Raw genomic sequence first — 22,673 nt, 5'->3', positions numbered from 1 at the left:
CAATATGTGCACTTGTTTTATTTTTTATTATTCAAGCTCTGTCAAGTTGGTTGTTGATCATTGCTAAACAGCCATTTTCGAGTCTTGCCATAGATTTTCAAGCCGATTTAAGTCAAAACTGTAACTAGGCCACTCAGAAACATTCAATGTCGTCTTGGTAAGCAACTCCACAGGAACATTTTTACTCCTGAACTTATGTATGCTTGCCATAACAAAGGGGTTTAATACTTATTGACTCAAGACATTTCAGCTTTTAATTTTTTATTAATTTGTAAACATTTCGAAAAACATAATTACACCTTGACATTATGGGGTATTGTGTGTAGGCCAGTGACACAAATCTCAATTTAATCCATTTAAAAAAAGGTCTGTAACACAACAAAATGTGGGAAAAGTCAAAGAGTGTGAATACTTTCTGAAGGCACTGTATGTTCCACACTGATTACCACTGTTCATGTACGCTCGTGGGATCACTGCTGTTCAGTTAAACTCGTGGAATCAGCCAGCTCGCGAAAAATGTATGTATAGTATGCAGAGACACTGAACTAAGTTACTGTGTAGCTACACACTCACAGACAAAATGACACACACACATTTGTGTTTACACATTATCCGTTGTTACTATCATGACTTTACTGTAAAGTGGGTGTAAAATAGAGATTATTTAATAGCTTGAAAAGAAAAGCAGAATGCTGCACATCAAGAGATCATTTTTGAAATATGAACATAGGGAACAACATTCTTAATAAAGCAATACAACAGACACCTTTTTAATTTTCTCTTTATTTCGAAAATACAAGAGTATCACTTTCTAAAATTGGCAGGGCTGATGGGTTAGATGCGACTATTAAGTATTCACATTTTATTGTCCTAAATTGGCCCTCAGTATGTTCATCAAAATGTGTCTTTCATAAAGGGGAATCTGACCTTGTTGTCATTCAAACCAACCAAATAGACAAATGGGGAACTGTTTCGAGTCAGTTTTCAATAGTATTCAATTTCACCATAAATAAATAGGGGGGAAATAAAAGGGACCATTTGCCCCCTAAAAACACAACACACATTTTAAAGCGGGAGAGTGACGTATGTTACAATGGTATGCTTATCTTCAGATTGCAACTGAAAACGTTGCAGTTTTCAAGCACCTATCGGGTACATTACATTTTGCTAACATGCACTGTATTTATAGAAAAATTCCACCACAAAACTATATTTTGGTATTTGTTTCATTAGTCCATTGTTGCAGTGCTTAATTTGAGCCGGATCCTGCTGGAACAGGTCCGGCACTTCTCAGTTTTGGACTGTTTCGTTCCAGAACCCATTTGCTAGGATCCGGTACATCTTGTGGCATGAAAAATTATTTTCACTGTTTGCAATGTAAAAATTAGAATAAAAGCAATCAGAGTTAATTCAACTTTGACTCCTCTGTAATTCTCCTGCCCCGTAGACATGAGCCTTCAACTCTCATCTCTCCCACGTTGCACTTCATCATTTATTTCCTTATAGAATCATAGCCGCGGGAAGGTTGCTGGAGGTTCCGCAGTAACCTTGATACATTGAAATAGCCTACATTTGCCAAAGCTATAGAATTACTGCTGTCTGTTCAGGAAGAAATTAAACAATTCCGAACACTACACCAGGAGTAAGCCTATAATTTATCCACAGAGGATCAATAGCTTATTAAAAAATGTTGGCTAGGTGTGGATTGTGTGTAGCCCAATCACAAGGCATGCCTACAGTCCGGAACGCGCGGAAAATATGTTAGTGAACAAACAGCATGCAGCCAAAACAGGGATTTCGCAATATTTCAAATACAATCGCGGGAAAACACAGGTTGGAAAGCACATGGATCCTGCTGAAAAGAGAAGACTAATCTGTATGTAGGCTACCAAGTTATCAACTTCCAAATAGGCCTATTGAGCGAACAGCATCGTTTTGCAAAGTAAAACAAGAGAGATAAGCTTTTGGCAGGAGCGCATCGGCCATCACCGGTGAGTGAGCTGCGCATCATTGGGTGAGTCAGTGAAACTGCAAAGCTTTTTTAGGACTATAATTTCCTCCTCATATTGTATAATATGTGTCTCAGCACACCTAGGCCTAGGCTATTGATGGATTCAAGACAAGCAAATTTTTTATTGATCTCAGATTCTCAGTTTGTCAGTGTCAAAGTAGCCCGATCATTTGTGAGGTATTCAAAAAATATTCAGCTAAAGTCTCCAGTAATAAAAAATGATGTAGAATTAATTGAATGAAATGTTTTAATAAAAGGCCACATTTTTCACGGACCCTAGGACCCTAGGCAAGCGCCTCAACTCTACTGCTCTATGCCAGTAGCAAAAGTGATGATAATGCTGCATGCAATTTATTATAAAGGTGATTTTGTTTAATGCATTCTGGTACATCAGAGCCCCCCAGGTCACCCCCCTCTCTTGCTCACTTTGTTCTGGCACCTACCAATTTACAAATTAAGCACTGGATTATTGGTATAGTCCCAAAATGTTTTGCATGTTAGCAATCAAGTTTTCAAGATATACAGCTCTGGAAAAAATTAAGAGACCACTGCAAATTTTTCTTAAATCAGCATCTCTACATGTATGACAGCCATTCCATTCCGGTGTCTGTTGAATTCCAACACAGGCACACCTCATTCTACTGAATTAGGTACTGATTAGGTGATCACATGAACCAAATCTTATTTAAGGAGGAAAAGTATAAAAACCATTGCTGTGGTCATCACTATCCTCTTGCAATAGGACCAGCTGGATGGCAAAAACAATGCTAATAGTACCTTAAAAGTAATATTAATCAAAAAATAACTATTGACCATGCTAAAAGAGTTGAAAAGGAAAGTTTTGAGTGAGGAAAAGAAGGGTTCAATTCTGGCTTTACTGGCAGAGGGATACAGCGAGCGTCAGGTTGCTTCCATCCTTAAAATGTAAAAGACGGCGGTTCATAAGAACAAGGTCAAGCAGCAGACATTGGGGACAACAAAGCTACAGACCGGCAGAGGGCGAAAACGACTCTCTACTGACCGGGATGACCACCAACTAATTTGAATGTCACTCAACAACCATAGGATGACATCAAGTGACCTACAAAAAGAATGGCAAACGGCAGCTGGGGTGAAGTGCACGGCGAGGACGGTTCCAAACAGGCTCCTAGGGGCAGGGCTGAAGTCGTGCAAAGCTAGAAAAAAGCCCTTCATCAATGAGAAGCAAAGAAGAGCCAGGCTGAGGTTTGCAAAAGACCATTAGGATTGGACCGTAGAGGACTGGAGTAAGGTCATCTTCTCTGATGAGTCCAATTTTCAGCTTTGCCCAACACCTGGTCGTCTAATGGTTAGACGGAGACCTGAAGAGGTCTACAAGCCACAGTGTCTCGCACCCACTGTGAAATTTGGTGGAGGATCAGTGATGATCTGGGGGTGCTTCAACAATGCTGGAATCGGGCAGATTTGTCTTTGTGAAGGACGCATGAATCAAGCCACATACAAGGTTGTCCTGGAAGAAAACTTGCTTCCTTTTGCTCTGACATTGTTCCCCAACTGAGGATTGTTTTTTCCAGCAGGACAATGCACCATGCCACACAGCCAGGTCAATCAAGGTGTGGATGGAGGACCACCAGATCAAGACCCTGTCATGGCCAGCCCAATCTCCAGACATGAACCCCATTGAAAACTTCTGGAATGTGATCAAGAGGAAGATGGATGGTCACAAGCCATCAAACAAAGTCAAGCTGCTTGAATTTTTGCGCCAGGAGTGGCATAAAGTCACCCAACATCAATATGAAAGACTGGTGAAGAGCATGCCAAGACGCATGAAAGTTGTGATTGAAAATCAGGGTTATTCCACCAAATATTGATTTCTGAACTCTTCCTTAGTTAAAACATTAGTATTGTGTTGTTTAAAAATGAACATAAACTTATTTTCTTTGCATTATTCGAGGTCTGACAACACTGCATCTTTTTTTGTTATTTTGACCAGTTGTCATTTTCTGCAAATAAATGCTCTAAATGACAATATTTTTATTTGGAATTTGGGAGAAATGTTGTCAGTAGTTTATAGAATAAAACAAAAATGTTAATTTCACCCAAACACATACCTATAAATAGTAAAACCAGAGAAACGTATATTTTTGCAGTGGTCTCTTAATTTTTTCCAGAGCTGTATAACTTTCAAAATACAGAAATACAGCTGGTATGATGCATTTTGCATGACATTATGCAAAACACAGCATTATATGATGCAAAATGCATCATACTAGCAGTATTTCTGAAAACTTGATTGCTGACATGCAAAACTTTTTCTCTCTCTCTCTCTCTCTCTCTCTCTCTCTCTCTCTCTCTCTCTCTCTCTCTCTCTCTCTCTCTCTCTCTCTCTCTCTCTCTCTCTCTCTCTCTCTCTCTCTCTCTCTCTCTCTCTCTCTCTCTCTCTCTCTCTCTCTCTCTCTCTCTCGTAAAATTGGCCCCTCTCGCTCATGTCTCTCTAGTCACCCGCTTGTCACCAGTTGATAATGTCTCTCACATGACCCCACAGTTTAGTGATCCACAGGTTGACCCCCAGCTCTGTCAGGTATTGCAGCTCGGGTGTGAGCATCTTACGGCACAGCTTGAGGTGGGCCTTGTCCACGTTCTTTTTCAGGTTGTAGCCCATGATGGACTTCTCCCCGATGGGCTGCCAGGGCTGCATGACTGTCTCCTGGATGCTATCTGCATCCACAGCATGCCCTCCCTCAATACAGACGGCCGCCATCTCTGCATTCCTCCTCTGGAGCTCCGCCACGTTGTCAGCCATCCGCTGGTGCCCGTATGCCTCCACCTTCCTCCAGAAGGTTGCGTTGAAGTGTTGGTAAAGTCTCCAGTCCACGGCGTTCCACTCCAGGGCCTTGGCCCTCAACTCTGGGGTCAGTTTGGACACGGTGGAGCCCTTCCGGGCGTTGAGCTTGAAGAAGAGCAGGTCGTCCATCTCCCAACAGAGGGCGTCCATGAGCAGGATGAGGGACTCTTCAAAGTGCTCCACCAACATGACCAGCTGGAAGCAGCCTGCGATGGCCCGAATGCCCTCCTCCACCCTCGAGTCGCCCAGCTCCAGAGTGTTGTCCTGCCCGAAGTCGAAGAACAGCAGATTCTTGAGGTAGAAGGAGTTGAAGCCATCAGGGTCAAAGTAGTGGCGGGGGTCACGCAGGAACTCCCCCATCTTGTCCTCGCCTGATATTTTCCAGGTCATGGGCACCAGGCGGCCAAAGTAGTGGAAGGAGGATTCAAAGAGCTCAGCCGGGTCTCTGAGGATGGTGATGTAGGCGGTGTCTGTGGGGAGCACCTTGGCCACCTCCGGTGCATTGAAGCGCATGTGGTTGCATATGATATTGAAGCACATGCCAGGCCTGTAGTCCTTGACCTGGGAGCGTTGAAACAAGGAGGGGTAGAAGAAGTCATTACGGCTGTCTGGAAAGGCAAACTTGAGCCTGTGCTTCTCTCCGAAGCGGAAGAGGATGTTGAGGAGTGTGCTGCTGGCCGTCTTGTGGGTCTTCATGAACATAACATCCACTTTGGGAGTGCAGAGGCCCGTCTGTCCCGCGGCATGCTGGATGCCATTTGTGAATGGTGTGGTGTGGGCTTGAGCATGCCGATGGGCGCAGGAGTAAGGCACTGGCACCCTATGGAGAGCAAGCGTACACATACAACACATCAAATCACAAATATTATCTGATTTACCATTATGCAATGATGTAGAAGACCCAAAACTCATTTTGCCTCTCATAGTAGCTTATTACCATCATTCATATGGCAAATAAAGCAATCTGTATCATCTGTACATGATACTGAATGTTGTTGATGCAATATTTACTGTAAAGGATGCCCAACCATTGCACCAACTTCCCCTAGTAAAAAGTGTGTGAATGGGGCTTACTCAGGCAGGTTGAAGTGGACCTGTGGAGCAGAAAGGCAGTAGAGCAGGATCATACAGCTGGTGAGTAGGGTACCCAGGACAAGACCTTTTCCCATCGACCACCATTGCCTCCCCTGCTTGCCAACCATGGTCCCAAATTGAGGGTTATCTGAAACAAAAAGCAGTTTAAGTTATCCACAGTGTACCAAAACAACAGGCTGACAGTCCTGAAATCTTCAAAAGGTTCATCAACAATCTCTACTTTTTCATTGACATGGAATCTGTTAGTCGCTTGGATCCACTGTCTCCTGTTCCCAATTAACACAAACAGCAGCTCAATCAAATGGTTGTTTCCAATGAGCACATTGTGTGCCTTTGGTAATGAACTAGGTTTATGTTCATTTGAACACACATACTGTATCCTTCATACAATTCCTAGAAAAAGGCACAATGGCAAATTGTCCAAAGAAGATGCATGTCCCAGCACCTAATCATTAAAGCTATACTCAAGAGTTTATCATCATTTAAGTTGACATTTTGATACATAGAGAGACTTAACATTGTATAAGCCTTATTGTAAGACATTGTAAGGGCCCACACATATTTTTAACCAGTTATAAAGCATTATACCTGCTATGTCTTTACTCTGAACACGGCACAGTGGAGATACACTACAGCATGGACTGATATACCCAATGTTTCTGTGTCATCTGTTCCTTAGATTAATAATGCATGTGATAAATGTTTTGTCTGATGGAAAAGAAAACGTTCTGTGGCTGCTGGTCACTCAGTGGTGGAGTAGAACATGGGGCTATGTCTTCTGCTCCTTTGTCTGGGAGATCCATGAAGGGGCCGTTATAGAGGAATGTGAAGGGGCATTCTCCCTGCCCTCAGAGTCAGCCCAGGCACTGGGATATATGGGAGACATTTAAACACTAGTCCCCCTGAATCAGGGATCTTTTCATGGAGCTGTTTAACCTGAAAATGGACCTTGGTATAGATGTGTGTTTCGTTAGACTGAGCACTTACTCTGCTACTGGGAAGGATGCAAACCTTTGTTGGGCAGGTGTCTGTTATTGTGTAATGTTTCATGTGGTGTATTTTATCTACCAAGTATTGTCTGAAATGGGTGCTAAGAAATAACAGTGACTTTAGAAAGTATTCACACCCCTTGACTTGTTCCACATTATGTTGTGTTACAGCCTGAATATAAAATTGATTAAATTGAGATTATTTTGTCACTGGCCTACACACAATATCCCCAATTTTTACAAATTAATTAAAAATGAAAAGCTGAAATGTCTTGAGTCAATAAGTATTCAACCCTTTACTATGGCAAGCCTAAATAAATTCAGGCGTGAAAATTTGCATAACAAGTCACATAATAAGTTGCAATAATAGTGTTTAACATGATTTTTGAATGACTAACTCATTTCTGTACCCCACACATACAATTATCTGTAAGGTCCCTCAGTTTAGCAGTGAATTTCAAACAGGGGGAGGTTTTCCAATACCTCGCAAAGAAGGGCACCTATTGGTAGATGGGGGGGAAAAAGTTATTAATTACACTTTGGATGGTGTATCAATACACCCAGTCACTACAAAGATACAGACGTCCTTCCTAACTCGCTCAGAGATTTCACCATGAGGCCAATGATGACTTTAAAACAGTTACAGAGTTTAATGGCTGTGATAGGAGAAAACTGAGGATGATCAACAACATTGTAGTTACTCCACAATACTAACCTAATTGACAGAGTGAACAGAAGGAAGCCTGTACAGAAGACAAATATTCCAAAACATGCATCCTGTTTGCAACAAGGTACTAAAGTAATAAAGCAAAAAATGTGGCAAAGCAATTACCTTTTCGTCCTGAATACAAAGTGTTATGTTTAGGGCAAATCCAATGCAGCACATTACTGTCACACCCTGGCTCTGGGACTCTATATGTTGAGCCAGGGTGTGTTCATTCTATGTGTTCATTTTCTATGTTGGGTGTTCTAAGTTGTTCTATGTCTATGTTGGCCAGAGTGGCTCCCAATCAGAGGCAACGAGTGTCAGCTGTTGTGGGTTGTCTCTGATTGGGAGCCATATTTAAACTGTATGTTTTCCCTTGGGTGTTGTGGGTTTTTGTTCCGTGTCGGTATTGTTAACCGTGGACTTCACAAGTCGTGTTTTGTTAGTACTTTAATTAAATAAAGTCATGTTTGTTTCACACGCTGCGCCTTGGTCTACTCACTCCTACGACGATCGTGACAGAAAAACCCACCGTAAAAGGACAAAGCAGCGTGTCCAGGAGCAGGCAGACTGGACATGGGAGGAAGCGCCAGGAAAGGAGATGGAGAGGCTGGCGATGGCCCAGGTGGGCAAAGTGTGGTCCTGGGAGGACATGCTCGGGGGCAAGGGACCTTGGGGTAGGATTAAGGCCCTGGCGAGAGAGGAGCAGCGGCGTCAGCAGTGCCATCGTCGGACGGACGAGAGGCACCCCCAATAATTTTTAGGGGGGCACACGGCATGGGCGACTGGGCAGCAGGAGGCTGCCACAGGGCGAAATGGGAGACGAGGAGAGAAGGCCACCGGGTTACGGGAGCCATTGGCGAGAGGAGGGAAGGAAGTTGTAGAGGCACGGCGAGAGGTACTGAGGTGTATTGCCAGTCCGGTCCGGCCCGTTCCTGATCCCCGTTTAAGGCCAGTGGTGTGTGTTCCCAGTACGGTCCGGCCTGTTCCTGCTCCACGCACCAAGCCTACGGTGTGCGTCGACAGCCCAGCCCGGCCTGTTCCTGCTCTACGCACCAAGCCTACGGTGTGCGTCGCCAGCCCTGTCCGGCCTGTCCCTGCTCCACGCACCAAGCCTACGGTGTGCGTCGCCAGCCCTGTACGGCCTGTCCCTGCTCCACGCACCAAGCCTACGGTGTGCGTCGCCAGCCCAGTCCGGCCTGTCCCTGCTCCACGCACCAAGCCTACGGTGTGCGTCGCCAGCCCAGTCCGGCCTGTCCCTGCTCCACGCACCAAGCCTACGGTGTGCGTCGACAGCCCAGCCCGGCCTGTCCCTGCTCCACGCACCAAACCTACGGTGTGCGTCGCCAGCCCTGTCCGGCCTGTCCCTGCTCCACGCACCAAGCCTACGGTGTGCGTCGTCAGCCCTGCCCGGCCTGTTCCTGCTCCACGCACCAAGCCTACGGTGTGCGTCGCCAGCCCTGTCCGGCCTGTCCCTGCTCCACGCACCAAGCCTACGGTGTGCGTCGCCAGCCCTGTCCGGCCTGTCCCTGCTCCACGCACCAAGCCTATGGTGTGCGTCGTCAGCCCAGCCCGGCCTGTCCCTGCTCCACGCACCAAGCCTACGGGGTGCGTCGCCAGCCCTGTCCGGCCTGTCCCTGCTCCACGCACCAAGCCTACGGTGTGCGTCGTCAGCCTGGTCCAGCCCGTTCCTGCCACTCGCACCAAGCCAGGGGGTGCGAGTCGTCAGCCTGGTCCAGCCCGTTCCTGCCACTCGCACCAAGCCAGGGGGTGCGAGTCGTCAGCCTGGTTCAGCCCGTTCCTGCTACTCGCACCAAGCCCGGGGTGCGAGTCGTCAGCCTGGTAAGACCGGGTCAGCTGCTCCACAACGGAGCGTAAGCAATCCGCTCCGTCAATGTCCAGTCCAGATCCAGCCAGCGGGGTCAGACCGGACCAGGGGCGCTACGGGGGAATTATGGAAGGGTGGTGGTCAAGGCCGGAGCCAGAACCGCCGCCGAGGAGGTATGCCCACCCAGCCCTCCCCTGTTTAGCTCTTATTGAGGCGCGGTCGCAGTCCGCGCCTTTAGGGGGGGGTACTGTCACACCCTGGCTCTGGGACTCTATATGTTGAGCCAGGGTGTGTTCATTCTATGTGTTCATTTTCTATGTTGGGTGTTCTAAGTTGTTCTATGTCTATGTTGGCCAGAGTGGCTCCCAATCAGAGGCAACAAGTGTCAGCTGTTGTGGGTTGTCTCTGATTGGGAGCCATATTTAAACTGTATGTTTTCCCTTGGGTGTTGTGGGTTTTTGTTCCGTGTCGGTATTGTTAACCGTGGACTTCACGAGTCGTGTTTTGTTAGTACTTTAATTAAATAAAGTCATGTTTGTTTCACACGCTGCGCCTTGGTCTACTCACTCCTACGACGATCGTGACAATTACTGAGTACCACTCTCCATATTTTCAAGCATAGTGGTGGCTGCATCATGTTATGGGTATGCTTGTAATCATTAAGGACTGGGGAGTTTTTCAGGATAATAATGGGCAAATGTTGCAAAATCCAGATGTGGAAATCTCTAGACTTACCCAGAAATACACACCTGTAATCGCTGTCAAAGGTGATTCTAACATGTCAGGGGGTTGAGTACTTATCTAATCAAGATATTAGTATTTGTTTTTCATGTTTTTTTCCCACAAATGTTAGAATTTTTCTTCCACTTTGAAATTACAGAGTATTTTCTGTAGATGGTTGACAATAAATTACAATTAAATCAATTTTAATCCCACTTTGTAACACACATTTTTTTTGGAAAAAGTCAACGGTTGTGAATACTTTCTGAAGGCACTGTATGCCTACAATACCATTCAAATGGAATTGTATGGTGAAGGGCAATGGTAAAAGTCACTCTCTCCACATATCGTATAAGCAGTAATGTATCCATTATCTTCAGTCACAAAAGCACATATTGACATACTGTGCATGGCAACATTCAGGGCAATGAACCCAAAATAGAGACATTCAGGAAAACATTCAATGTGAGGGCTAAATTGCTATGCACACCATCACAGTCATTGGCAATGCCCAAATAACTAATGTCTGAATGAAACCTGTTATGGAATAAGTTAGGTAGGTTAGGTCTGAGGAGCATGATTACACACTAGCACTACCACTTCCACACTCCATCCCCAGGGGGCAGCAGCAACCGGGTCCAGATGCTCTGCCAAGCCTTGATAAAGTGTGCAGGTGTGGGCAATTTGGGGTTTAGTCTAACCTTGAGAGAGAGGTGGCCATAGAGCCTCTCGGCATGACAGTTTTTGTTTTGTTTTAGTTAACCTCTTTAGTTTTGGACCAGTCTTTTGGAGTTTCCGTTTTGTAAATATGTATTTTGGCCATCCTTTTGAACAACGAACAATAATCCGCTTGGGCTGGCCAACCCATGGGAGTCAGGTCAGGACAGAGCTGGCCCTGGATCCCGGTAAGTTTACTTTCTCCTAGGCACATGTACATACACTACACCCCTTCAAATTAGTGGATTCGGCTATTTCAGCCACACCCGTTGCTGACAGGTGTATAGAATCGAGCACACAGACATGCAATCTCCATAGACAAACATTGGCAGTAGAATGGCCTTACTGACTTTCAACGTGGCACCGTCAAACAACTCAGTTCGTCATATTTCTGCCCTTCTAGAGCTGCCCCGGTCAACTGTAAGTTGTGAAGTGGAAATGTCTAGGAGCACCGCCGAGTGCTGAAGCGCGTAGCATGTTTAAATTGTCTGTCCTCGGTTGCAAAACTAATTACCGAGTTCCAAACTGCCTCTGGAAGCAACGTCAGCACAAGAACTGTTCATCAGGAGCTTCATTAAATGGGTTTCCATGGCCGAGCAGCCGTACACAAGCCTAAGATCACCATGCGCAATGCCAAGCGTCGACTGGAGTGGTGTAAAGCTCGCCGCCATTGGACTCTGGAGCAGTGGAAACGCGTTCCCTGGAGTGATGAATCACGCTTCACCATCTGGCAGTCCGACGGACGAATCTGGGTTTGACGGATGCCAAGAGAACGCTACCTGCCCAAATCCATAGTGCCAACTGTAAAGTTTGGTGGAGGAGGAATAATGGTCTGGGGCTGTTTTTCATGGTTCGGGCTAGGCCCCTTAGTTCCAGTGAAGGGAAATCTTAACTTGATTGGAGTCCACCTGTGGTAAATTCAATTGATTGTACATGATTTGGAAAGGCACACACCTGTCTATATAAGGTCCCACAGTTGACAGTACATGTCAGAGCAAAAACCAAGCCATGAGATCGAAAGAATTGTCCGCAGAGCTCCGAGACAGGATCGTGTCGAGGCACAGATCTGGGGAAGGGTACCCAAATATTTCTGCAGCATTGAAGGTCCCCAAGAACACAGTGGCCTCTGTCATTCTTAAATGGAAGAAGTTTGGAACCACCAAGACTCTTCCTAGAGCTGGCCGACCGGCAAAACTGAGCAAATGGGGGAGAAGGGCCTTGGTCAGGGAGGTGACTTTTACTCTGACAGAGCTCCAGAGTTCCTCTGTGGACATGGGAGAACCTTCCAGAAGGACAACCATCTCTGCAGCACTCCACCAATCAGGCCTTTATGCTAGAGTGGCCAGACGGAAGCCACTCCTCAGTAAAAGGCACATGACAGCCTGCTTGGAGTTTGCCAAAAGGCACCTAAAGGAATCTGACCATGAGGAACAAGATTCTCTGGTCGTATGAAACCAAGATTGAACTCTTTGTCCAGAATGCCAAGTGTCACGTCTGGAGGAAACCTGGCACAATCTCTACAGTGAAGCATGGTGGTGGTAGCATTATGCTGTGGGGATGTTTTTCAACGGCAGGGACTAGGAGACTAGTCAGGATCGAGGGAAAGATGAACAGAGTAAAGTACAGCGAGATGAAAACATGCTCCAGAGTGCTCAGGACCTCAGACTGGGGTGAAGGCAATGGTGGAAAAAGTACCCAATAGTCTTACTTGAGTAAAGGTAAAGATACTTTAATAGAAAATGTCTCAAGTAAAAGTGAAAGTCACCCAGTAAAATACTACTTGAGTAAAAGTCTAAAAGTATTTGGTTTTAAATATACTTAAGTATCAAAAGTAAATGTAATTGCTAAAATATACTTAAAAGTATCAAAAGTAAAAGTAAAAGTATAAATACACTGCTCAAAAAATTAAGGGAACACTTAAACAACACATCCTAGATCTGAATGAATGAAATAATCTTATTAAATACTTTTTTCTTTACATAGTTGAATGTGCTGACAACAAAATCACACAAAAATTATCAATGGAAATCAAATTTATCAACCCATGGAGGTCTGGATTTGGAGTCACCCTCAAAATTAAAGTGGAAAACCACACTACAGGCTGATCCAACTTTGATGTAATGTCCTTAAAACAAGTCAAAATGAGGCTCAGTAGTGTGTGTGGCCTCCACGTGCCTGTATGACCTCCCTACAACGCCTGGGCATGCTCCTGATGAGGTGGCGGATGGTCTCCTGAGGGATCTCCACCTAGACCTGGACTAAAGCATCCGCCAACTCCTGGACAGTCTGTGGTGCAACGTGGCATTGGTGGATGGAGCGAGACATGATGTCCCAGATGTGCTCAATTGGATTCAGGTCTGGGGAACGGGCGGGCCAGTCCATAGCATCAATGCCTTCCTCTTGCAGGAACTGCTGACACACTCCAGCCACATGAGGTCTAGCATTGTCTTGCATTAGGAGGAACCCAGGGCCAACCGCACCAGCATATGGTCTCACAAGGGGTCTGAGGATCTCATCTTGGTACCTAATGGCAGTCAGGCTACCTCTGGCGAGCACATGGAGGGCTGTGCGGCCCCCCAAAGAAATGCCACCCCACACCATGACTGACCCACCGCCAAACCGGTCATGCTGGAGGATGTTGCAGGCAGCAGAACGTTCTCCACGGCATCTCCAGACTCTGTCACGTCTGTCACATGTGCTCAGTGTGAACCTGCTTTCATCTGTGAAGAACACAGGGCGCCAGTGGCGAATTTGCCAATCTTGGTGTTCTCTGGCAAATGCCAAACGTCCTGCACGGTGTTGGGCTGTAAGCACAACCCCCAGCTGTGGACGTCGGGCCCTCATACCACCCTCATGGAGTCTGTTTCTGACCGTTTGAGCAGACACATGCACATTTGTGGCCTGCTGGAGGTCATTTTGCAGGGCTCTGGCAGTGCTCCTCCTGCTCCTCCTTGCACAAAGGCGGAGGTAGTAGTCCTGCTGCTGGGTTGTTGCCCTCCTACGGCCTCCTCCACGTCTCCTGATGTACTGGCCTGTCTCCTGGTAGCGCCTCCATGATCTGGACACTACGCTGACAGATACAGCAAACCTTCTTGCCACAGCTCGCATTGATGTGCCATCCTGGATGAGCTGCACTACCTGAGCCACTTGTGTAGGTTGTAGACTCCGTCTCATGCTACCACTAGAGTGAAAGCACCGCCAGCATTCAAAAGTGACCAAAACATCAGCCAGGAAGCATAGGAACTGAGAAGTGGTCTGTGGTCACCACCTGCAAAACCAGTCCTTTATTGGGGGTGTCTTGCTAATTGCCTATAATTTCCACCTGTTGTCTATTCCATTTGCACAACAGCATGTGAAATGTATTGTCAATCAGTGTTGCTTCCTAAGTGGACAGTTTGATTTCACAGAAGTGTGATTGACTTGAGTTACATTGTGTTGTTTAAGTGTTCCCTTAATTTTTTTGAGCAGTGTAATTTAAAATTCCCTATATTAAGCAAACGATAGCCAAGGGCACACTCCAACACTCAGACATTATTTACAAACGAACCATGTGTGTTTAGTGAGTCCGCCAGATTAGAGGCAGTAGGGATGACCAAGGATGTTCTCTTGATAAGTGTGTGAATTGGACCATTTTCCTGTCCTGCTAAGCATTTAAAATGTAACGAGTACTTTTGGGTGTCAGGGAAAATGTATGGAGTAAAAAGTACATTATTTTCTTTAGGAATGGTAGTGAAGTAAAATTAAAAGTTGTAAAAAATATAAATAGTAAAGAAAAGTAAAGATACCCCCAAAAAACTACTTAAGTAGTACTTTACACCACTGCCATTCACCACTGTTTGGAGACTGGAAATACATGTATGTTGTTAGTGGATGAACGTGCGCGTGAAGCCTAGTAAAGGAGCCCTTTGAAATGATTGTTTGACAAGTGCTTGCACACATAGGAGGTCCCATACCAGGAAGAAATTAATTCAACTTTCACCCCTGAGCACTTCAGAATTAAATGAGACAATTAGTAAACAATGTGACTTTTGACACCCGTAAATCAAATGTTATTTGCATGTTCTCCAATGTTAACATTGTTGTTGGTGGCCCAGTCTTTGAGGGTATTCACAATCATAAAGTAACATGACAACATAACAAAAAACAGAGACACAGTATTTGTATAGCAATCAGGGCAAATACTGTACATAGCAGCATCTAAGGTACATCAGGAATGTTGAGTGACACTGAGGATTGAGTGACAAGTTCCATTTAATTTTGGTACTAGTGAACGTAAATTGGGCATAGGTGTAGGCTTACTGGTATTTTTCAGTATAAGCAAATAAGCCCCAAAAGAATCCTACCACTCCTGTTCCCCAAAGAAGTGTCGCTAACTACAATTGATGTTGTTCAATGAGAAAACTGAAATTTTGCCAAGGCAGAGATTAATGGCTGAGATGTGCACGGACAGCAGTGGATGCATAAACTCTGACCTAATGACAATTTCCAAATGTCATTAACTAGAAATGTCTCAAGTAAAAGTGAGTCACCCAGTAAAATACTACTTGAGTAAAAGTCTAAAAGTATTTGTTTTTAAATATACTGAAGTATCAAAAGTAAATGTAATTGCTAAAATATACTTAAGTATCAAAAGTATAAATAATTTAAAATTCCCTATATTAAGCAAACCAGACAGCACGATTTTCATTTTTATTTTATATACGGATAGCCAGGGGCACACTCCAACACTAAGACATAATTTACAAATTCTCTTTGTGAAAAATAACACTTACCCTTTTGTGCATAAATCCAGCAACTGCAGTTAGATGAAAAATGTCACTGAAGTTGAAACCTAGGACAGTTGTTTCTCCTCAGAGTGCATAGCAGTGAGTCTCAGAAGAGCCGTCTGGTCCACAACCCCACCACATGGTCCAGTACTTTCCTTATCATTACAAATGACAGCCCAACACTCCAAAGCCCATTCACCTGGCAGGTGCTCTCTCTCTCTCTGTATATTATGCACACCTGATGTCTCTGGCCACCTCCTCCTCTACTTTGAACTCTCAAAGTGATCAGGCTCCCTGTCAGGGGACTTGCTCTTGTCAGTGTGTGAAAGAGAGAGGCACAGAGAGAAAGAGAGAGGGGGAGTATGGGGAGGGCATGGGCTCTTTTCTGTCTTTATACAGAAGGCTATTGAGAGCAGACACTTGACTCAAGTCTGAGATGCAAGCTGAAAGGAGGGCTAGCAAATAATGTAAACATAACAAATGCAGAGAGCCAAAGCACAAAGCTCTCGATTGTGCCAATTTATCAAGTCTGCTCTGTCTTACGACCGTATTGTTTTGTGGCGAACCCAGTTATAGTACAGAACAATAGCCACAATTCATTTTTCAACCAAACAGCTGAACCTGAGGGATGGGCTTGAAAAACTTTATACTGTTCTCAAATTAAGGACTGACCGTTTATGTATATTTTGAAACTATACAGTCGTGGTCAAACGTTGAGAATGACACAAGTATTGGTCTTCACAAAGTTCGCTGCTTCAGTGTTATGAGATATTTTTGTCAGATGTTACTATGGTATACTGAAGTATAATTACAAGCATTCCATACGTGTCAAAGGCTTTTATTGACAATTACATTAAGTTTATGCAAAGAGTCAATATTTGCAGTGTTGACCTTTCTTTTTCAAGACCTCTGCAATCTGCCCTGGCACGCTGTCAATTAACTTCTGGGCCACATCCTGACTGATGGCAGCCCATTCTTGCATAATCAATGCTTGGAGTTTGTGGGTTTTTGTTTGTCCACCCCGCCTCTTGAGGATCGACCACAAGTTCTCAATGGGATTAAGGTCTGGGGAGTTTCCTGGCCATGGACCCAAAATGTCGATGTTTTGTTCCCCGAGCCACTTAGTTATCACTTTTGCCTTATGGCAAGGTGCTCCATCATGCTGGAAAAGACATTGGTCGTCACCAAACTGTTCTTGGATGGTTGGGAGAAGTTGCTCTCTGAGGATGTGTTGGTACCATTCTTTATTCATGGCTGTGTTCTTAGGCAAAATTGTGAGTGAGCCCACTCCCTTGGCTGAGAAGCAACCCCACACATGAATGGTCTCGGGATGCTTTACTGTTGGCATGACACAGAACTGATGGTAGCGCTCACCTTGTCTTCTCCGGACAAGGTGTTTTCTGGATGGCCCAAACAATCAGAAAGGGGATTCATCAGAGAAAATGACTTTACCCCAGTCCTCAGCAGTCCAATCCCTGTACCTTTTGCAAAATATCAGTCTGTCCCTGATGTTTTTCCTGGAGAGAAGTGGCTTCTTTGCTGCCCTTCTTGACACCAGGCCATCTTCCAAAAGTCTTCGCCTCACTGTGCGTGCAGATGCACTCACACCTGCCTGCTGCCATTCCTGAGCAAGCTCTGCACTGGTGGTGCCCCGATCCCGCAGCTGTTGGGCATGCCTTCTTCACAATTGAACCTCTCTCCTTGAAGTTCTTGATGATACGATAAATGGTTGATTTAGGTGCAATCTTACTAGCAGCAATATCCTTGCCTGTGAAGCCCTTTTTGTGCAAAGCAATGACGGCACGTGTTTCCTTGCATGTAACCATGGTTAACAGAGGAAGAACAATGATTTCAAGCACCACCCTCCTTTTAAAGCTTCCAGTCTGTTATTCTAACTCAATCAGCATGACAGAGTGATCTCCAGCCTTGTCCTCGTCAACACTCTCACCTGTGTTAACGAGAGAATCACTGACATGATGGCAGCTGGTCCTTTTGTGGCAGGGCTGAAATGCAGTGGAAATGTTTTTTTGGGGGATTAAGTTCATTTTCATGCAAAGAGGGACTTTGCAATTAATCTGATCATTCTTCATGACATTCTGGAGTATATGCAAATTGCCATCATCAAAACTAAGGCAGCAGACTTTGTGAAAAACTTTTGACCACAACTGTACATTGTTTGGGTTATGATATGATATGGATGCTGTACTAAACCTGTAAGTTATATTACTTAAGAATCAAAGGGTATATATAATAAATTAATAAGAAAGACCTAGTTAAGCTGCAGCTGGCCCAGAACAGAGAGGCACGTCTTGCTCTTCATCGTAATCAGAGGGCTAATATTAATACTATGCATGCCAGTCTCTCTTGGCTAAGAGTTGAGGAAAGACTTGTTTGCGTAGTCAATTTACACACAGCACTGACACAAGCACTTACCCCACCAGACATGCCAAAAGGGGTCTTTTCACAGTCCCCAGGTCCAGAACAAATTCAAGGAAACGTACAGCATTATACAGAGCCATGGGTGCATGGAACTCCCTTCCACCTCATATAGCGCAAGTGAACAGCAAACCTGGTTTCAGAAAACAAATAAAGCAACACCTCACAACGCCTCTCCCCCATGTGACCTACAGTACTTGTGTGTATGTACGGACATGTGTGTAACTGATAGATGCACACACACTACATGTTAATGTTTTAAAATGTAGGTAAATTGTAAAGTATTTTGTCTGTAATGTATTTTTCGTTATGTGTCGGACCCCAGTAAGACTAGCTGTCGCCCATTGGCGTCGGCTAATGGGGATCCTAATAAATCAAATCGGGATGACCATTGAACAGCAGGAAATCTTATGTATTGTGCTTCTGAAAGCTGTTTTTATTCATTCTGCATTTTCAGTTTCAGATTAAGCCTACTCCTGGACCAAAATGCACTTTCAATGGAGATTTGCCTACTCCTTCGGACTCGTGAGAATATGGACAACTGTATTTGGTACCACTACCGTCCATTCAACGGCAGTAACTTGGTGTCAATAGAGAATGATCCAGACATACGAGCCAAAGATTGATGAGTCTATTTTGCTCTGGGAGGCGGGATGTGACAAAATGTTGTCATACAGCACCGACTATTACAGTAAGGGGAGGTGGCCACTGTTCCTCACGCTCCACACACTATAGCATTTCAATCCGGAAGGAGAAGCATAGGGATCATGCTGATCGCCCACCCTGCCTGTATCCCTCCCCCCTCAACATTCAGCCTTTTGTTGAGCGGGGTGCGTCCTGGCAGGTACACGCCCCGAGAGCCAGGCTGAGACTCAGACTAGGCGTGCATGTGTGGAATGCAGATATGGCATGGGGTTCTGTGTGTTCACATCACAGTTTCAGCAGCAAAGGTGGATGGGTAATCAGGCCAGACAAGCCCAGTTCAAAAAGCTAACAGTGAAACCATGGCAACCTCCACCTCTGTCCACGCCACGATCCTCATGTGGCGGCATCAGATTCCTCTTCTCTGGTATTAGAGTTTGCCCAACTGCCACCACCAGCACGTATGAAACCAAGAAGGCTGCCATCTGTCATTTACAGACAGAGTCCGTGTTATGGGCTCCCGAGTGGCGCAGCGGTCTAAGGCACTGCATCTCTGTGCTTGAGGCGTCATTACAGACCCCCTGGTTCGATTCCAGGCTGTATCACAACCGGCCGTGATTGGGAGTCCCATAGGGCGGCGCACAATTGGCCCAGCGTCGTCCGTCATTGTAAATAAGAATTTGTTCTTAACTGACTTGCCTAGTTAAATAAAGGTAAAAAATAAAATTATGCTACTGATGGTTTGTCGAGATCAGGGGAGAACGACTGCCCGCTCTCATTGAAGTCACCCAGTTCAAGGCCTCAAGTTTCCATCCACCTAACCTGCTACGTAGTCACTTCTGTCCGTAGCTGGCTTAGCTAACATGCTACAGTTTTCAACAAACCATCAGTATCACAACGGCACCAAACAATAATTCAAGCCCCACCAAACCCAGGAGAATTTGACTCCCAGTGAGTGGTACAGTGAATAGAAGTAACAGTAAGTAATTAATTACATTTGACACTGACGCAGGAATCTTAATCCAAAGGATCCGCACCACTTAAACTTTTATAAAGTAAAGTCTGGAGAACAGGTCCTAATGCCTAAAAAATGGATAGACATAAGTGACAGGTAGTGCTAAGTTCACAGGGGTAACTAAGCACTACCGTGTACATCGCTGCTGCACCTTACCCCACTCCCTGAAGTACAAAGTGGGCCAATTTACACCCAAAAAGTCCAAACAATTTTTATTTGAATTACATATCAAGCAAAAACTGACACTTTGATTAAGTATAGAAAAAAATGTTTTTGTTTTTTTCCATTAGGGGAAGCTTCAAAGTACATTTGTCTGTGATGACACCAACAAGTTCTTGAAACCAACAAGGTCTTCTACTGAAGTATACAGAACCCCATTTAATTACACATACAATAGCAGGGTAGATAATATTTCGCAACAATGTGACTCCTCCAGCTTTTCCACCTGCCAACATGCGTGACCACATGATATTAACAATCCTATCAAATTCAATGGGACCAACTCATTCCTTTTTCATAATAAACCTATGAGTTTCATGAGACTTCAACCTTGTATGATTGACGACCATACAAATCAAAATGAGTCCTTGATGGAATATCCACAGTTAGGTGGCTACTGTTTCTTGGCTTTTTTCTGCTTCTTCTGAGCCTTGCTGGCGTCTTCGTGGGCCTTTCTCTTGGCCGTCAGTTTGTTTGCCTGCGAGGGGAAAGTAGATTGAGTTAATGAACAGTGGAGTAAATCGAGAATTCATTGGTATGTAACCAAGGTCACATTCCCTTTAAAAGGGCTATTGTTTTAGCATGCAAGGTTTCCAGGGCCCGGCTATTCAAACCCTGTTAATCATTATCCCTACAGCTCAATAGGCAGGTACTAGGCACAGAGATAGCAGCATAGAGGAAAGTACACTGCCAGTTATCCCAAAATGCCGGGCCTGATCCTCTACCTCAATGTATATTAATACGGCTGTGAGACTGACTGTTCCTGAGGCAACCGTACTGATGGGTCTGACACGGTAATGTGCTGCGTTTATCTATCCATCTATCTATCGTGTTGTGAAAAGTATTCGCCCCCTTTCTGATTTTCTCTATTTTTCTTCAACTAAAACCTAATATTAGATCAAAGAAACCTGAGTGAACAAATAACACAAACGTGATACTTATTTGATTGATTTAATAAACAAATTTAAGCAACAGCCAATGCCCGTGTGAAAAAGTAATTGCCCCCTTCAAATCGTGTTGTTCCGGAGTTAATACATTTTTTTTGTATAAACTACTAGTTTCAGGTCCCGCCACAACATCTCAATCAGGTTTAGATATGGACTTTGACTAGGCCATTCCAAAACTTGAAATGTGTTGCTTTTCAGCCATTCTGATGTAGACCTTGTGTGTTTTGGATCATTGTCTTGATTGAGATGTTGTGGCAAGACCTGAAACGTGCAGTTTATGCTCGAAAACCCACAAATGTCGCTGAGTTAAAGAAGTTCTGCATGGAAAAGTGGGCCAAAATTCCTCCATAGCGATGTGAGAGACTGATCAACAACTACAGGAAGCATTTGGTTGCAGTCATTGCAGCTAAAGGTGGCACAACCAGTTATTGAGTGTAAGGGGGCAATTACTTTTTCACACAGGGGCATTGTGTATTGCATAATTTTTTAAATTTTGATAAATGAAATAATTATCACATTTTTGTGTTGTTTATTCACTCAGGTTTATCTAATACTAGGTTTTTGGTTGAAGATCTGATAACATTCAATGTAAAAAATATGCAAAAATAGAGAAAATCAGAAAGGGGACAAATACTTTTTCACAGTGCATTCGGAAAGTATTCAGACCCCTTGACCTTTTCCACATTATGTTACAGTCTTATTCTAAAATTGATTAAACATTCCCCCCCCCTCATCAATCTACACACAATACCCCATAATGACAAAGCAAAAACAGGTTTAGACATTTTTGCAAATGTATAAAATAAAAAATGGAAATGAAATTTACATAAGTATTCAGACTCTTTACTCAGTAACTTGTTTAAGCACTTTTGGCAGCGATTACAGCCTCGAGTCTTCTTGGGTATGACGCTACAAGCTTGGCACACCTGTATTTGGGGAGTTTCTCCCATTCCTCTCTGGAGATCCTCTCAAGCTCTGTCAGGTTGGATGGGCAGCGTCGCTGCACAGCTATTTTCAGGTCTCTCCAGAGATGTTAGATCGGGTTCAAGTCCGGGCTCTGGCTGGGCCACTCAAGGACATTCAGAGACTTGTCCCGAAGCCACTCCTGCGTTGTCTTAGCTGTGTGCTTAGGGTCGTTGTCCTGTTGGAAGGTGAACCTTCGCCCCAGTCTGAGGTCCTGAGTACTCTGGAGCAGGTTTTCATCAAGGATCTCTCTGTGCTCTGTTCACCTTTCCCTCAATCCTGACTAGTCTCCCAGTCCCTGCCACTGAAAAACATCCCCACAGCATGATGCTGCCACCACCATGCTTCACCGTAGGGATGGTGCCAGGTTTCTTCCAGACGCTTGGCATTCAGGCCAAAGAGTTCAATCTTGGTTTCATCAGACCAGAGAATCTTGTTTCTCATGGTCAGAGTCCTTTAGGAACCCCATTTAATTACACATACAATAGATTAAAATAGGGTGAATCATAGAAAAAAATGTATGGTACAGAGTACTGACCAGAATATCTGAGTTCACACAAATAAAAACAAAGCAAACATTCACCTCGCGATGGTTGAGGTGGCAGGGTGGATAATATTTCGCAACATTGTGACTCCTCCAGCTTTTCCACCTGCCAACATGCGTGACCACATGATATTAACACTCCTATCAAATTCAATGGGACCAACTCATTCCTTTTTCATAATAAACTTATGAGTTTCATGAGACTTCAACCTTGTATGATTGACGACCATACAAATCAAAACGAGTCCTTG

The 22,673-nt window shown here is 44.6% G+C and overlaps 1 protein-coding gene across 1 annotated transcript; it reads right to left on the bottom strand.

Moving 5' to 3' along the window:
- Positions 1-4,433: 4,433 nt before the first annotated feature.
- LOC121551236 (galactosylceramide sulfotransferase-like) lies at positions 4,434-15,912 on the bottom strand. Its single transcript, XM_041863796.1, has 3 exons — positions 15,663-15,912; positions 5,910-6,057; positions 4,434-5,655 (listed from the first exon to the last, which is right to left on the bottom strand). Exons 2-3 carry the CDS (start codon positions 6,035-6,037, stop codon positions 4,500-4,502), a joined length of 1,284 nt encoding a protein of 427 aa, XP_041719730.1. The 5' UTR covers positions 6,038-6,057; positions 15,663-15,912; the 3' UTR covers positions 4,434-4,499.
- Positions 15,913-22,673: the final 6,761 nt, after the last annotated feature.

The sequence above is a fragment of the Coregonus clupeaformis genome, chromosome 18 (assembly GCF_020615455.1).
Source record: "Coregonus clupeaformis isolate EN_2021a chromosome 18, ASM2061545v1, whole genome shotgun sequence".
In the NCBI taxonomy this organism is placed as follows: Eukaryota; Metazoa; Chordata; class Actinopteri; order Salmoniformes; family Salmonidae; genus Coregonus; species Coregonus clupeaformis.
This window is presented reverse-complemented; position numbering and strand designations above follow the sequence as displayed.